The sequence below is a fragment of the Gadus morhua genome, chromosome 2 (genome assembly GCF_902167405.1).
Source record: "Gadus morhua chromosome 2, gadMor3.0, whole genome shotgun sequence".
Lineage (NCBI taxonomy): Eukaryota > Metazoa > Chordata > Actinopteri > Gadiformes > Gadidae > Gadus > Gadus morhua.
In genome coordinates this window covers 8,445,250-8,461,049 of record NC_044049.1, presented here as the reverse complement: position 1 = coordinate 8,461,049, position 15,800 = coordinate 8,445,250, and the positions used below count along the sequence as shown (strand labels likewise).

General features: G+C 45.3%; 2 protein-coding genes across 4 annotated transcripts; both read right to left on the bottom strand.

Annotated features, from left to right (window-relative positions):
- Window positions 1–120: 120 nt before the first annotated feature.
- Window positions 121–6,111, bottom strand: raver1 (ribonucleoprotein, PTB-binding 1; the record flags this gene model as incomplete). Its single annotated transcript, XM_030342991.1, is given in 7 exon segments — window positions 121–199; window positions 765–871; window positions 997–1,117; window positions 1,810–2,001; window positions 3,710–4,179; window positions 4,878–4,944; window positions 5,723–6,111. Coding segments are annotated over 7 exon segments (1,363 nt in total), but the record flags the coding sequence as incomplete, so codon positions are not given.
- A 473-nt stretch (window positions 6,112–6,584) lies between these two features.
- On the bottom strand, window positions 6,585–15,796 carry tyk2 (tyrosine kinase 2). Of its 3 annotated transcripts, none has more exons than XM_030342897.1 (24): window positions 15,594–15,796; window positions 15,009–15,216; window positions 14,793–14,913; window positions 14,569–14,701; window positions 14,310–14,473; window positions 13,847–14,225; window positions 13,546–13,725; window positions 13,153–13,310; window positions 12,767–12,884; window positions 12,478–12,661; window positions 12,125–12,228; window positions 11,786–11,953; window positions 11,500–11,584; window positions 11,166–11,293; window positions 10,823–10,958; window positions 10,271–10,422; window positions 9,523–9,667; window positions 9,285–9,376; window positions 9,004–9,196; window positions 8,523–8,644; window positions 7,781–7,953; window positions 7,574–7,691; window positions 7,198–7,308; window positions 6,585–7,093 (listed from the first exon to the last, which is right to left on the bottom strand). In XM_030342897.1, exons 2-24 carry the CDS (start codon window positions 15,187–15,189, stop codon window positions 6,947–6,949), a joined length of 3,492 nt encoding a protein of 1,163 aa, XP_030198757.1. In that variant the 5' UTR covers window positions 15,190–15,216; window positions 15,594–15,796; the 3' UTR covers window positions 6,585–6,946. The 3 variants fall into 3 exon arrangements, with proteins under 3 accessions (XP_030198757.1, XP_030198766.1, XP_030198745.1); XM_030342906.1 differs by having other exon boundaries at window positions 8,523–8,641; window positions 15,507–15,793; XM_030342885.1 differs by having other exon boundaries at window positions 15,507–15,792.
- Between the last annotated feature and the right edge of the window lie 4 nt (window positions 15,797–15,800).

The following is a 15,800-nucleotide window of genomic DNA, read 5'->3' as shown; positions in this document are numbered from 1 at the left end:
CCCCCCCATTTCAAATAACGGCTGAACATTCAGGAAAAACGGGGCAGATGTTTTGCAAACGGGACTGCAACATCGCATGGTATTTACGGGGGCGACGGCTGGAGTGAGCAATTGCCAAACCTTGTGGGAGCTCTCCGAGCATATGGAGGCCCTGCTGGAGAGGCAGCGTCGCCAGAGGACTGTCCCCCATGAGTCCTGCCTGCTGGCCAGAGGAGAGAGAGCAGAGGGCACTGGATGAGACCTCAAGGAGGGAGGGAGACTGGCTGCTGGCCAAACGCGCAGCGTAGGCAAACTAGTTAGGGGCCAATGGACACTTACCGCAGATGGAAGCCACTCGCATTTTGAGACATTTTGTTAAGGCATGTGCACCACATCACACGAGAAAAAACGAAACTGCAAAACTTGGAACACGCAAACGGAACACAAGGCGCGGGGAGATCCTCATTGCTTCCAGGGACACAACAACAAAAAACCACTGGGTTCGAGGCCGGTCGCCCTTTCCTCACTGAACTACGAAGCCCAACACGACACACACGCCATGATCACTCACACATGGCACTAGTCGGTTCTCTTTATTGTGCAGCACCTGAGCCCAGAGAAGATGATTTCCTAGAAAGGCTTGCTAATGGCAAAGGGAAAAAGAGGGGATGGGGAAGGGGGGGAGGAGTGGAACCTTTCAGTCTGCGTGTGACAGTTTAAAGCAAGAGACGCGTGCGATAAGGAAAGGCCTGGGGTGAGTTGAGGGGGGGTGGGGGCAGGGGTACCTGTTGAGCCTGAGCCTGGTTCTGCAGGAGCATCTGCAGGAGGGCAGCAGAGAGGGCCGGGTTTGCCAGCAGGGGCATGGAGGGAGGCGGGCCCATCCCGAGAATACCTGCGCAACAACAAAATACGTATTTAACACCAGCAGAGACGACGGACCGGGTCGTCCGCTCCAGCGCAGACGGCGCCGCCGCCAGACTACCACGTTGCCAAGGGTTCTGAGGGCAGTGGGCTCACCTTGTTTACGGCCCTGGCTCATTGGATTGAGCAGCATCTTGAGCGTGGCGGGGTTACTGAGGCCCGTGAGGATCTGCATGGCGGTGGGGTCTGGCAGGAGCCCCTTACCCCGGTTCACCGCCTTGGGTTGGGGAGTGGGGGGAGACAAGCGGCAATGACAACACAATCACCCAAGGATTACAGACGGATGCAGCGTGATGGCCCGACCTAATGTCAAATCAAACCGACATTTCGATGTGATAGAACGTGATTTAAAAATCGCAAAGGGTGCGATTTGCTATCGTTACTGACTTGAGATCAGTAAGATTCATATTTATTATTCTTTTACTATTCAATAGTTAAATAAAGAGGTTATAAAATCAAACACATAGGCCTGACCGAAAAGAAATAACATTTATGTTATTACAGTTACAATATGTTGACTTCTTTCAACGTTGTGTGGGTCATTCAATAAACACGCGATGGTGGGGGTTGGCAACAGACGCGAGCCAACTTCGGAAACAGACATCTTCCAGCCAAATGTCCTTGAATTTGACTAGCTAGCAAGCACGCAGATAATAGCCCTGCCCCGACAAATTTAAGACCGTGAGGTAAAGTATTTAAGACCAGCATATGACATTTGTAACGAATTTAAGACTTTTTAAGCCCTTAAATTTAGAAACATGAAATTAAGACTTTTTAAGGGTGCGCGGACAACCGCAAAAAGAAAAAAGGAAATCGCAATATTGGTCAAAAGAATCGCAATTAGATTATACCTCCAAATGGCTCCCTAGTGCCGAGTGTGTGGGGGGGGGGGGGGGGGACACGGCTTACCATGGTCTGGGCAGCGATCAGGGCGGCCAGCATGCTGCGTCCCGGTGGACCGGGGGCACAGAAGGAGACCCGGATGTGCGAGCCGCCCAGCAGGCGCCCGTCGGCCAGCCGCTGTGCCTCCTCGGCCATCTCCCCCGAGGAGAACTCGAGGACCGCAAAGCGCCGAAAGCTCACATCCTGTCCCTGGGCGAGCTGGGGAAGGAGCAAAAAAAAATGACACCGTGAGCTTACCAACTCGTGGATACCCACGGTCATACGTCATACGTAGGTCTAGCTGATGTCAAGCCCAATCCAGACCCGGATCTGACAAGTCTTCGATTGGCCGCCCACGTTTCTCAGTCGTGATGGGAATCTTTAATTTGCGGCCAATTCGAGATCGACTGCCAAGTCGTAATGCCAGACTTTGGCACATTCTTGCAAAATATATATATTTTTTAAAAACAGCAACAGCATTCTATATTTGGGAGAAGATCTTCCAGAGGCATCATCAACAGATTAGACTTAGTTATATAAAACATTCATCTAGAGATTGGGCCTTGGCAGTATCCATTGGTTTAATAGTTGTACCCTCCTGACATTTCAACAGGAAATATACAGACTCTTCTATCTATCAATGAACACGAAAGCCAAGATGCTATTAAAACATCTAAGTGCGCACGACATTGTCTAGTCTACAATGCTGTGTGTCTTGTACGCAATTCTCCTATTCAAACAAGTCTTGCTGGGTTCAAATACTTGAATGGAAGTGTCCTTCTTCCATAGATCCACTCCTACGCTCAACGAGTACTCATTTTGATTAAATGTCAACAATAGTTTGCTACAATGTACTACTTGTCGCAGAAAGCTCAACCAGTCTTATATTTTAAAGAATTGTACCGAATGTCTTAGATAAACTAGCTGCAAACAGTGCAAGCAATGTATGCAAATCTATCCTTATGGCGCATCTTGCCATTTCCAACTGACCTCATGAACATCGTGACTCATATGACATGATTTATGCCCATGGCTTTACATTTTGGCTTGCCGACGCAGTTATGTAGTTCAGGCAGCATCTCCAGTAAACTGCTGTAGGCCTCAGTTTAGTGTTAAGGTTTGGGGTAGGCAGTGGCCCACGTAAACCCTGCAGTTAGCAACGCAGTCTCATTGCAGGTTATCCGGGGACAACCATCTTGACATTACATAACATTTTAATGAAAATAAAAATAAATCTTGATTACCAACATCCACCGTTCAATTGTTCTAGTCTAGTCATCAAATTAGACGCGTGAATCTCATTTTGTAGAGATGCCCGTAACATTTAAAGGGAAGCCCTTAATTACCAAAACATTTGTGACTGTGTTTTAAGAGCAGGAGCCAACGGTAAACATTACTAAGCCTTTTGCAGCCAAAGGACAGTGCTCTTTCCCATTCCAGAAAGCACGGCTGAATGACGCCACCTGGGGCGCCAGGTGGCCATTGTCATAGAAACCAGCTTGGCTCAATGCTGTATGAACTGTGAAAGGCCGTGGGGTGGGGGAGGCAGGGGGAAGCAGGGCAAAGGTGATGGGTGTTTAAAAAAAAAAAAGAATGTCAACGGTTTAAAATTTTAATCATTTCCCGCATTTCTGTGGCAGGTTAACATTTATCCAACTTCAACATACTGCTCAACATTAATTTACCGCCATGACAGTTTAATTGAAAACAAATTGAACATCTAAACCCTGACCCTTTTGTATGGAGTAGTCAACACGGAGAATAGTGCTCATGCATCATAAATCTCCTATGACATCAGCTCACCTCACCTCACCCTTTGACCACCGAACGACAAACCCCGACAACCCAAGTCACATCAACCCCCGATTGAAGCCTCTCTTCTTTTCATTTTTTTTTTTACGAACGCACAATAGGGGTTGAACCAGACCTGGCAGAAGATGGACGTGTGGGCGTCGGCCAGGGCGTTGCGGAGGTCCTGGGCGGTCATCAGGCTGGGGGGCAGGCGGTCCACGCACAGGCAGCGCGAGTGCAGCAGCGGGTACGTGAGGGAGCCCACCTCCGTCCAGTGGACGTACAGCGTGCGCGAGCCCAGCTGCTTTCCCAGCAGCTCCGACTTGGCGCGCGCCGCAGAGTCCTTCTTCATGTACTCCACGAAGCCGTAGCCCTTGGAGTGGCCCGTGGCGCCGCTGTACACCAGGAAGCAGCGCTCCAGGTTGCCAAAGGGCCGCACCAGCTCCTCGAACTGCTGCTGCGTGAGCGCCCGGGGCAGGTTGGCGATGCACAGCAGCGCGTCCGTGGGCTGCAGCTGCACCGAGAGGTCGCGGTCGCGTAGCGCGTGCTGGTGGAACTCCTTGATGGCCCGCTGCGCCTGCTCGCCGTTGAGCAGCGTGACAAAGGCTGTGTTGGGGGGGGGGGGGAATAGGTTTGACATTTAATGATGAGCTTAAAGAGGGGGAAATCAGTTGCTTGCATTAGCTTAAATAAATAAAAGTGTCCCTGTTGCCCTGTTTCTCAGCAACCGGGAGACTCAAGCCTCTGAAATGCAAATTTAGGTCCTACAGCTTGACTTAAAATTCCAGATGAGGAATGCGCAAATTCAGCTGAACCGTTGCAGCTTACTCTGTTCAGAGGTATATGTGGGATACATTTTCCCAGATACATCCATGTGTAAAATTATCAAATTGTAGAAATGATTTGTAGAGGGTGATTTTTTTTTTACATACGGCAGCTACGCCAAGATATTTTTCTCCTTCAAACAAGTTATTGTTTGGCTGAATGCAGTTTCTGCTCATCTAGACCGATGCGATGCTCACCAGGGGATCATTCTGGCCTGGCTATCATTAGTTGTGGCTTTCCATATCATGATCATATCTCAAATAAAGTGCATTATTTGTAATATATTGCTGACCTTTAACATAAGACAAATGCATATAATAATTATATTGTTGACTCATGGAGTTAGTGATGGCTGGTTAATGTTTGATTGGCTGATTAATACAAGTTAGACCATTATTAGTAGTGAAAAAGTATGAATTACATAATAAGTGGGTTAAAAACGTATCTAGAGTCAATTGTATGATTGTTGCCATACCAACCTGTGCCCTTGTACTTGTCCACGAAGCAGTACTTGAGATCATAGTTGCTCAAAAGCTCGTGCACCTCCTGAAAAGAAGAAAAATAATAATCATTAACACTATAACGTCATGCCTAAAAAAAAGACGCGATAGGGCGGACGTGGGTTATCATGTCGCAATGCTTTGCCTGCTCAAACGAAGGCCGATGATGTCCAGCACTTTCTGAAACGTTTTGTCTCCAGGCCCCCAACCTTTTGTTGTGGCAGCACCCCCATCCCTATCTCGAACTCCCAATACTCCCGAGCAAACAATAGCACGCCGCGGGCCCACCGTTCCCCACGAGTCAAGCACGTTCCAACAAACAGTGTGTCATCATGTTCACATTTGGGAACGATTGACAGGTTAGTAGTTTTGATGCTCAGCTTAGACCCCTCAAATACTAATTATCATATTGCTTCTGACATGAGGAAACCGAAACATTCCCGTCAAAGAAGAGTGATTAAAAGATCAAATGGGCCGTGGTGGGTGATATGTACTGACATATCTGGCCAACCACCCGAACGATGGGTTAGCCATAGTCAAGTATATTGAAAAGTTAATTGAAGTCAATTTTGGCGTATGGCTTGTCAAGATAAAACAGCACGGTTAAATAGCCAACTTTCATATATAATGCGAAATTAAGAGGACAAAAAAAAGTGAAAAGTGAAGGAAGCACACCAGCGGCACACAACTGCTGGCTTGGCAGTAGTTGTTGTGCTAAGCTAACGATAGCCACATGAACATAATCAATTAAGCAATAACGGTATAGCGGGGGTCCGAACTTATTCGGTGTTACATATTTCTCCACAACCACGACAAAAACGTACCTGATTACTAATATCTGATGGTAAATTCTTGATTGTGATTTTGCGGCGGTTATAAAACTCTCGACGGGTCCTATCGAGGCGACTCTCGATCTCTTCAGGGTTCAACGATGTCAACTCTTCGTCGACTCTTCGCGGACAGTCGTGCCACGATGTCGCCGCATCTTCCCCGCCGGGCTCAAGCTCTACGTGCTCCTGATTTCTTGACATCCAGTTTCCTTGGTCGACGTCGTAGCTCTCGTGGAGTGGACGGGAGGCAGAGTTGATGGTGCCTATATCTGTGCTTTCTTCTCTGGCAGCTGCGCTAACGGACACTGCGGCCGCCATCATTCAATTTGGAAGTTTTCTAAATCTCGAAACACACGGTCGATTTGAGCAGTTTAAACAATACACACATGGGCACGGCGCCGCTTCTCATTGGTCGAGAGTGGAATGCATTCTCCATGACTGCAGCGTACCCAGCGAAAGGGGTGGGGTTAGAGGCGTGGCTTGAATCTCTAAAGCATGGGTCCATTGTAAGGAGTATTATAAGCTATGTAAAGGCACTTTAGCCATTACGTTCATAAGTGACTTCCCATATCATAATTAAATAAGGAATGTCTTCATGAATAATACAACATTATTGATTATCCTAGATGCCAATCCTGGACATGTGCTTTTAAAGGGATATTAAGATAAAGTCTGAGCCTTTAATCGTCACAAATGTGTTGAAACGGATTACCTGGACTCCGGCATAATGAGATCCTGCTTTATACTTAACTCGTAGGCAAAATCAAATTTGTCATACACATTGATATACATCTATCCAAATATGGTTCAGCATTTGTTAAAAGCCATATAATAACAAAAAAAAGTTAAAAGGAGCAAAAGGAGTTAATTTTTTTATTGACGTAGCATTACATAAAAAAGAAACATAAAACCAACAAACAAACATTACATTGTAAAATATATATATATTATATATTTTTAAATGCCATTATAATTTCATAGTATGTTTTTACTTATTTGATCAGATTGCTCCGTCGTTAAAAAACAGAATTATCAATCTACATGATATATTTGGTCAATAAATGGGTTATTCACTAAAATGTATAGATGACGAAGTGCTTGCATACACAATCCTTTTGTGTATCTGGGAAGGCAAGAGCAGCCAGGGGGCGCTAAAGAGTAAAGAAAACCCCTGCCTGTAAATACCAAAATGATCCTGTGTGAATGACGACTGAAGACTCAAGAGTGAATATGGCGCAAGGAAACATTCCCATTGGGTTGTCCTTCGTAACTCTGGCGAATGGTTGCAATACTTTCAATGAGTGATTTGAAAGATGGCCGTTGACCAGGCTCCACGTTCCAGCATTGCTTCATCAACATGTACACCTTCGAGAGAGGGACAGGGACAAAAAAAGTATTAAGATTTAAATGTACAGACTAATTGCTTGTAATATAATAAGTTGTATTGTTCTCATAACATAAAGCGTTACCTCGTGGGGACAATCTTTGGGACAAGGCAAAGTCTTCCGCCTCTCGAGTAATGAGATCAACGCCGTCACAACCATCTGACCGTGCGCATTCCCGAGCATCTCAGTCAGTTTCTACAGATAACAGAAACAGAAAATAACATTATGAAGTTATCCTATTTCAAGAGTAACAACGCTGCAAATTTTAAATTTAATTAAAACCTCAGGGAAAGCAGAAAAAAACAAAAATCAAGTCAACAAAGACTGGTCAACAAGTCCTTGTTGATGAGCAGAATATACATTTAAACCTTTATCTATGGGTTTTTTAAAAATATATCTATCATTAATATTCTGAAGTATCTGAAGTAGGGTTAGGGTTAGGGTTAGGCCATGAACCTACCTTCGGTGGGTTCATGGCGGGATCGCAGCGGGTGAGGATCTCGTACAGCGTCACGCCGAATGACCAGACGTCCGAGGAGAAGGAGAACTTGCTCTCCCTGAGACACTCGACGGCGTACCTGTGTGAACACGTGCGGTTAAAAAGGGGGCGTACATTCAGGAGCTAGGAACCAGGAAAATGCTTAGCTTCAATGGTGCATCGACAAACCAAAAGACAGGGCTTTCTCCGTCATCCCGGACGCGGTAGTATTCCTTTTCCTCTGGGATATGCTTGGTAAGGCCGAAGTCTCCGATCTTCACCAAGTTGTCGTTTTCCACCAGAACATTGCGAGCCGCCAGATCCCGGTGGATGTAGCGTTTTGACTGCAGGTATTCCATCCCCTTTGATAGAAATACAATTGTGCTTGGCATTTTTATTAAAGAATCACTGATTATTGATGCCCCCCCCCCCGCCCCATTCTCTAGCCAAATGGCTGGAGAACTTCTACTGAAATTTCTATTGAATTTAACATTTCGAGCCCCGTTTAAAGCCTGGGTTTATGCCGGTTAGACTAAAAGGACTTGTATGCTCTGGTAGTAAATAGTAAAGCAGCAGCTTGATCCATTTAAAAAGGACAATGAAGAAAATCCTTCATTGGTTTACGTCTGTTTGTCAACATTTTAATCCCGATATCCGACTCCGCCGTTACGAGGAAGGGGCCGTTCGTTTCTGCCCATGTGCTGCTGTTAGCGTGATCCCAAATTTCAGCCTCAGTTTCAAAATAATAACACTGTTCTCCTGACTATACAGCGGACGACATAATCGCTTGTCTTGAGCCCCCCCACACTACATGACATCAGAGCTGACTTCAGCTCCCACCGCCACCCCCCGCCCCGACTGAGTCGGCAGACTCATTATCAGGTGGTCTGTCTCCTAGTGGATATGAGCCTAAAACCCAGACTTTGCTTACCTGGCAGATCTGCCCTGCGAAAAGGAGACACTGTGGCACGCCTATCTTACACCCAATGATGTATTCTTTCAAACTCCCCAGCGGCAGAAACTCCATGATCAGCTGCACAACCTTCCCACCTGCTAATCAACCAGACAATTATTTTAATAACACACTAAAAATAAAAACGGCTATATGGTTTATTTGATTAATTGTTCATCTTTCAAGCATTATATGCATGTCTTTTTTAATGAATCCATTGTAGCGGACCAGAAATGCCCAGACATTGCCATAATTGTAATAGTTTTGGAAGAGGTTATATGGGAGTAAATAGGCAGAATGTTTTCAATTAAAAATTTAAAAACATATCCTTCTCTTGTTTCTATATTGTAGCACTTAAAACTGTTGGCTTATTTGATTAATGTAAAATACTCAGCGTGACTCTTGCACTTAAGTATCAGACCAAAGTATAAGCTAAATAGATGTAATGTAACGTACTCACCAAGCTCAGTACAACATCCTTTGTACTTCACGATGTTGGCGTGGTAGAGGGACTTCAGGATGTCGATCTCCTTCAACCAGCATTCATGCTGATTTCCGCCTCCATCGTGCTTCAATGCCTTCACCGCCACATGTTCTCCAGTGCCGTCATTGTTGGGGTCGTACATGCACAGTGTGACCTTTCCAAAGTGACCCTGTGGGCAGGTCACGGGTCAGGTGGGGTGACTAGGCTTTTTCTGATACAAGAAGGACCTAATTTTACGAGAACATAACAAAAATTACCTCTCCTAAATCCCGCATCTTCCTTAGGTAGCGCTTGTGGAAAACGCTTTGGTCCAAGATGGTGAAAGGGCCACTGGGGGCGAAATCTAGATCTGATACACAAATACATTGTATTAGGATCTGTGCCAGATACCAATATATTTTATTGCTCGTTTATTATGCATGCACAAGTTTTGGACCAGAAAATCTGAGAAAGCAAACAATTAACTCAGTGCAATTATAACCCAGAGCATCGTACTTGGGCTATTGGAGAGCTCCCTGAGCACCGTGCGGAAAGAGGGCCTTTCGACAGGCTCGTAGGTCAGACACATGCTGATGAAGCTGGCCAGTTCCGGGGACTGCGGCTCGACCAAGCGCCCCTTCTGCTGGTAGAATTGCTCTTTCTGTTCAGAGGGGACAAGGAGTTCGGAGACGCGTCAGGCATGAAGCCCAAAGCACACAGAGCGGGAATTTCAATATGTACTTGTTGGGGAAGGGAATCTGGCACAAGTTCCTCAACGAATTTTGGGTGCAGAGACAATATGTATTTTGATTCTGCAAATCTATGAATATTGCAATATGATATAAAAAAAAAAAATTGTCTGGTTGCCACATTTATTGTGGTATAACATTGCGTTTCGGGTTATCCAGGTCAAGTTAGTTTTTTTGAATGTGGCCGAACATAACATAACAGAACATCCATTATGTAACTGTATTGTTGCCGAATGTTGCCTAAAGCTCCTTTCGAGGACGGCACAACTATTTCGCTTCGCCCGACATAACCCTGACTTGTATTGTATTTTAGAAGAAAATAATCTGATTTTAACAGAGCTTAGCACACCGAGCACAAATATAGCTGGGCTGAATTTGTCGCTTGGTTTGTAAAGGACTCAAGTCTAAAGCAAACAACGTTGTTTGCATATCATGATAGGGCTGTTGGCTTTGGCCTTAGATGAGGCTCAGAAGGACAGGTCGATGTTGTGCTGGTTTATGGTGGTAAGCCTCACCTCCAGGTATGTGAAGCCACTCATGGGCACATCTCCATTGTTGCAGATCTCCAGCAGCGTGACACCGAAGCTCCACTGGTCGGCAGTGTTCCCGATGGGCGCTCCACTCTGAACGCACTCCGGGGCGATCCACGGGATACGTTCCAGACGTTCTGGGGATGAGTGTTATTAAAGTGCCACGCGGACTCAGATGAAATCTGTGCGATTGGACTTCCTTTGGGAACCGACTTGAATTATTGCTTTGCGTGAAAAGCACTTGACACTTTTCTTTATCCACTCAGTTTCCCTTGCTTTCCTGTCTGCATGTTAATGGTACTGTCAAGACTAAGTTTAGAACCAATATTATGAATGCAAATTTTGTCTGCTTTATGTGAAGAGCGAGTAACAACAATTTAGCAAGCTCTGAACAAGATTTCATTGTCCAAGTCAAACATTTTTAACAGTGTCATTGTTGCCGCTGTGTCTTAGGAAGTGAACAGGGGAGATGTGATCTGCATGGCGTTTCCTGTGCATTAAATGCAATTTACTTTGTCGCTTGCATTTGAGGCCTACCTTCCCGGGAGAGGACATTTAAGGCGATGCCTGGGTCGCTCAGTTTGACAAACGGAGTGGTTTGGTGCTCCAGACCACGCCGGGCCACAAGGATGTTCTTGGCACAGACGTTGCCATGAACCAGCTTCTTACTCTCCTGAAATAATTGAATCAACAGGTCAACTCAAGCCCAACTGTTTTTTAAAACATATATAATGAATTTCAGAGCATCATGAGAATGTATGTTGTAAAATCTTTGTATTTGTGTAAAATTCGGAATATCTGGAGATAGAGATACTAGCTTACAGATATGGTACTTTCGGTGATATATAAGTGCATCCAATTTTCAATTGGATAAACTCACAAGATAACTGAGGGCACTGGCAAGCTGTATTGCAGCAATGAATTTCCACTGAGGCGACACAGAGGCTCTTTCCTTCCGCAGAAAAACATCCAAGGGCCCAAACTCCACAAACTCTTCGACCATTATGACTTTGAAAAGAAATCCAAAGTGAGGCCAATAAACAACCAAAACTTATCATTTAATGAAATTGGTTTGAATGTGCTGTTGTGTTCAGGGGTTCATTTTGAGGAAGTTTACAAGTCAATAAAAGCAAATCCAGCAATCAAAGAATTGTAATCGTGAACCAATAAAGAGGGAAGCCACAAAGGTTAGTGTATGGGGATGTTCATCTTACTTTCAGTTCCCACACACACGCCATGCACAAACACCAGGTGATTATGGGACACCTGGCTCATCAGACTGGCTGTGTCAAAGAATGCCTGGAGACGAGAAAGAAGTAGGAAAAGGTTAGGGAAAGAGCCATGTGTATACTGTACACACAACCCCCCATACACACACCCACACCACAAGGGTGTGGGTGTGACATTATATTTAGTCACATTATATTTAGTCCATACAATCAGTTTTTAACTTTGGAATGGATAATCGTTAGTTGTGTTGGGTTTTCAACAATTCCTTACAAAAGACATCTCCTTATGGCTTTGGTCGAGAATCTTCAGGACCACTCTGTTCCCCTTGGGGTCGTTCAGGTTGTTGTTGTACTCTTCATCCTCGTCATTTCCTTCACCAGTAACCAGAAAACGACCGGAGAAGATGTTTGTCCACGTCCCAGGACCCATGTGCTGCTCCTACTCAGGGACATGAAATACAATTAATGTATGTATGTATGTATGTATGTATGTATGTATGTATGTATGTATGTATGTATGTATGTATGTATGTATGTATGTATGTATGTATGTATGTATCTATGTATGTATGTATCTATGTGTGTATGTGTGTGTGTGTGTGTGTATCACCTGTACAATGTCTTTCACTTTAATTTGATGAAAGCGCATATGGGGTACATCCGAAGAAGAGGGATGGATGGATTTGTCTCTCACCAACAGCAGGTTGGATAGCTCTGCATCAGATAAAGACGGAGACATTTGCATGAGTCAAACAAACACAAACCAGGGTAGCAGCAAACTACAAACACAAAAGATCCAAAGACAGCATTCAGTTTAGTTCATGTTCCATACCAATGGCAAGTCGGCCAACTATGCCATATTTATTTGATCAACTTCTGAATAGTTGTATTTGAAGCTGTAGAGAAGGGGCAAAACATGATCCAGTAATGTTACAAAGAAGAGCATAATTCTCGGTGTTCAACCTGCAGTCCTGGGTAAACAGCATTTCTTGAGAGTAAAGCTGTCGGCACCAGATCGGAGCACCAAGCTCCTGAGGCCTTCGATGAGCTCCTTCACACTGGAGAACTCCTGGTCCCAGCTCTCCAGGGAGTACTTTGAGCCCCGCTGCAGGATTCTGAACTGCTTGTGGACTGAAGTCGAACCATCCTAAAATGGGTTTCAGGCATACATTAAAAAAGAAAAAAGAAAATCGAACCTTCTGTATGGATGGTATCCAGAAGAACAGGGTTCTGTGCTTGGGTTTAACCTTACCGCCCTCGAGTTCATCACAGCCAGTAAGATGCGGTGGTAGTCGAGTGCACTCCAACGAAGAAGAAACACTCCATCCTCCATCGCCTCCTTCTTGAGTCTCAACATTGCAAACTCCTCCCTGAAAATGAGACGATGTACAGTTGACGATGTATCAGTGTGTCTCTTTAAACACGATTGAAGTCTAAAGACGCAAGAGAGACATCTACCAGGTATGTGGGGATGCTCTTCGTATTTAATCAGTTTGGTATCGTCGCTGAAATATCCGCAATTGATTTCGAAACAAATGGGAATCGAATCCCATGCCAGATTAACTCCTTGTCAATCTGAATAAAATCGATTTGGGTGCCCAATACCCAGCCCTAATAACGAAAGAGTAATAGACTCACTGCATTGGTCCATGCAGCCCATTTGCTGCACTCATAACCACCCTTGGTGGAGCCACCTCATGACAGAGGTAGTGGTGCGCATCTGCAGTCAGGCGGAAGTACCCGTCGAGGAGGGAGATGAAGGAACGAGCCTCCAGGGTGGAATTCATGTGAACTTCCTAGATTTGCGCAGACACACAGACAAACAGGCAAAGATCACAATCCCTTTCCTCCTGTTAAGTGTGCACTAATCTGCAGACGACAAACAATCCCGCACAATTCAATATCCCAAAGTGTGCGTAGAAATGGTTTATCGTTTAACCCTAATGGCTCAGAAATCAAGCAACACAAACAGTTTGTGTAATAAATGCATAACAGGTTTTAACATGAAGCCAGAGATGCAAGTCATCTCACCATGGAGTGGTTATCCTGAGTGCTAATGCACACCGCCTCGCCACTGATGGTGATGTGGGATATCTCTGGGAAGTCGCAGAAGTGTTGCCATTCCTTGGCTCTGTTGTCGTTCGGCTGGTTGTTCTGCTGTTTTGCTTTCTTCTTTATGTAATCCTTCCTGAAGTAACTGTTCTCTCGAGCCTGGTGGGTGGGTGAGGAGAGTGAGAGAAGGTGGAGAGAATATATCTACCTAGAGAAAAACCAAACAACATTCGATGACAAATTGCGCAACGATTTGCCATCGTCACCTGGGGACACTTACCTTTTGCCCAAGCGATTTCCTCCACAGTATTCCCTTGGTGCCGGAAACCAACACTTCGTGCGCAAGCAGGGCGTCAATGTTGCTTGTCGAGTTCCCATAGGCGTAAAAAGAGTGGCTATTAGATCCGCCGCCATAGCCGTCCCTCTTTGTTGCCATGTGGGACACAGAGAAGGTCTCGGTAGCGAAGTTCGGGGCAAGGTGCTCGAGTGTGTAGATGTACTTGTACATGACGTCCTGGAATCCCAACCTCCCATTGTCCGCAGTCTGCCGCTGGAAGTTCCTCACAAAGTTTGCAAACACCCGATTGATCCTCAGCCTGGTCAAGAAGTTGTTCCGACCGATGTGTTGAGAGAAGGATTTTGGGATGCAGTCCAGAAAGCTGAAGAAAGGGAAGCATATCAGTGTGTGCTTTGATAAGATGCAACATACCGACAGCCCTCATCTGTCCAAACCCCCCCGTTACCTGATTTTGTCGGAGACTTCTGTTATGCTACACTCTCTACGGGCCGCTTCATGGGAGAGATGAAGCACCGCCATGCCCAGGCTCTCATTTTGCAGTTGATTGAGCTGCTCATCTGTCTCCGCTTCCTCCATCGGCACCACATCATTCACAAAATCATATTTGGCCTAAAGAGATAATCGTTAATCAAAAAGATACATTTACATGATAATAAACATTATGCGGAAGCGCGCAAACACACATAAACGGTACACAAACAAACCTGTGAAAATAGGTACTCCAAAGCCGTCTGCTCAAGCAGAGGAGAAGGCCCCTGCTCGGATCCCGAGCGCGGTGCATACCGTGAGACCGTCGTCTCCTTGTCATTTAGCCCGTGCCAATTCCGAAAGTAAAACCTGAATTTACGGGATAGGAATAAATAATTGTCTTTCATTCCATGTAATACTTAGTAGATGGGATAGGAAGTATTAAAAGAAATCGACGTACCTCATACGATAGTGAAGTACAAGGGATGTCTTATCTGGAGTAAAAACGTGATTGGGACTGTACCAGCAACAGGCAAGAGGATCGTACAGAGCAAACAACACGGAACACAGAGGGGTGATGCCTATATTGGAAACATTTAGGTCACATACACTTTCAACAAGATAAATCCACTTAAACTATTATGATGGGCCACTAGCGCAACAGCAAAAGACGTACCAACAGCTTCTGCAACAGACATGCATAGCTCCTCTGCCGTGACATCTCCCACTGAGTGAGAATGGTAGCGATCCCCTTCCTTGGTCCATAAGAGATAAATGTGGATACCCAGACTCTTTGGTGGCTCACACCGTCTGGAAGTCGAGTTCACCCGTCTGAAATTGTATCTATTTCCAAACATGGTTGGGACAGCCCGAATCGCTGTGGCCTTTAGGAAGCAATAACACACAGTATGTCGTGAGATGATAGTGCTCGGAATAAAATAAGCAAGTACCCAAGTACATAAAACGAATAGTCTTAGAAAAGAGAAGTGTGGACACCTGTTAAAGCCATTGAGCGACACAAACAGTAGTCTGTTAATAGCATAGGCCTTCCGGGTTATAGCGCATTTTGTTTACCTATCGGTGAACAGCATATCGTAAAACAACCATACGAAACATACGGAAAACCACCACGTTATCGCCTAAAATAACAATAAAATCAATAAAAGAAACCCACCTATATGCCAATCGACCAGCACATGAAAAAGAAGTACAGCGCTCAAATCCAGAGAAACAGAAGTATCCGTTAGTGGGTTTGACTAACCTCAGTTCAGGGTAAAAATGACTCAATAGTTCAACAGGAACGAGTGACGTCTCCTGATATTGAATCCCAGGCTCGGATCTGCCTTTCCGAAGAAATACATGCCAGACACGCAAGGAACCAGAGACCGTCCTAGAGCCACTCCCCTTTCGACTCCAAGATTCGCAGCGACTTCCTGTTGACGTAGAAGCGCTGCCTAGCGTCCCTGAC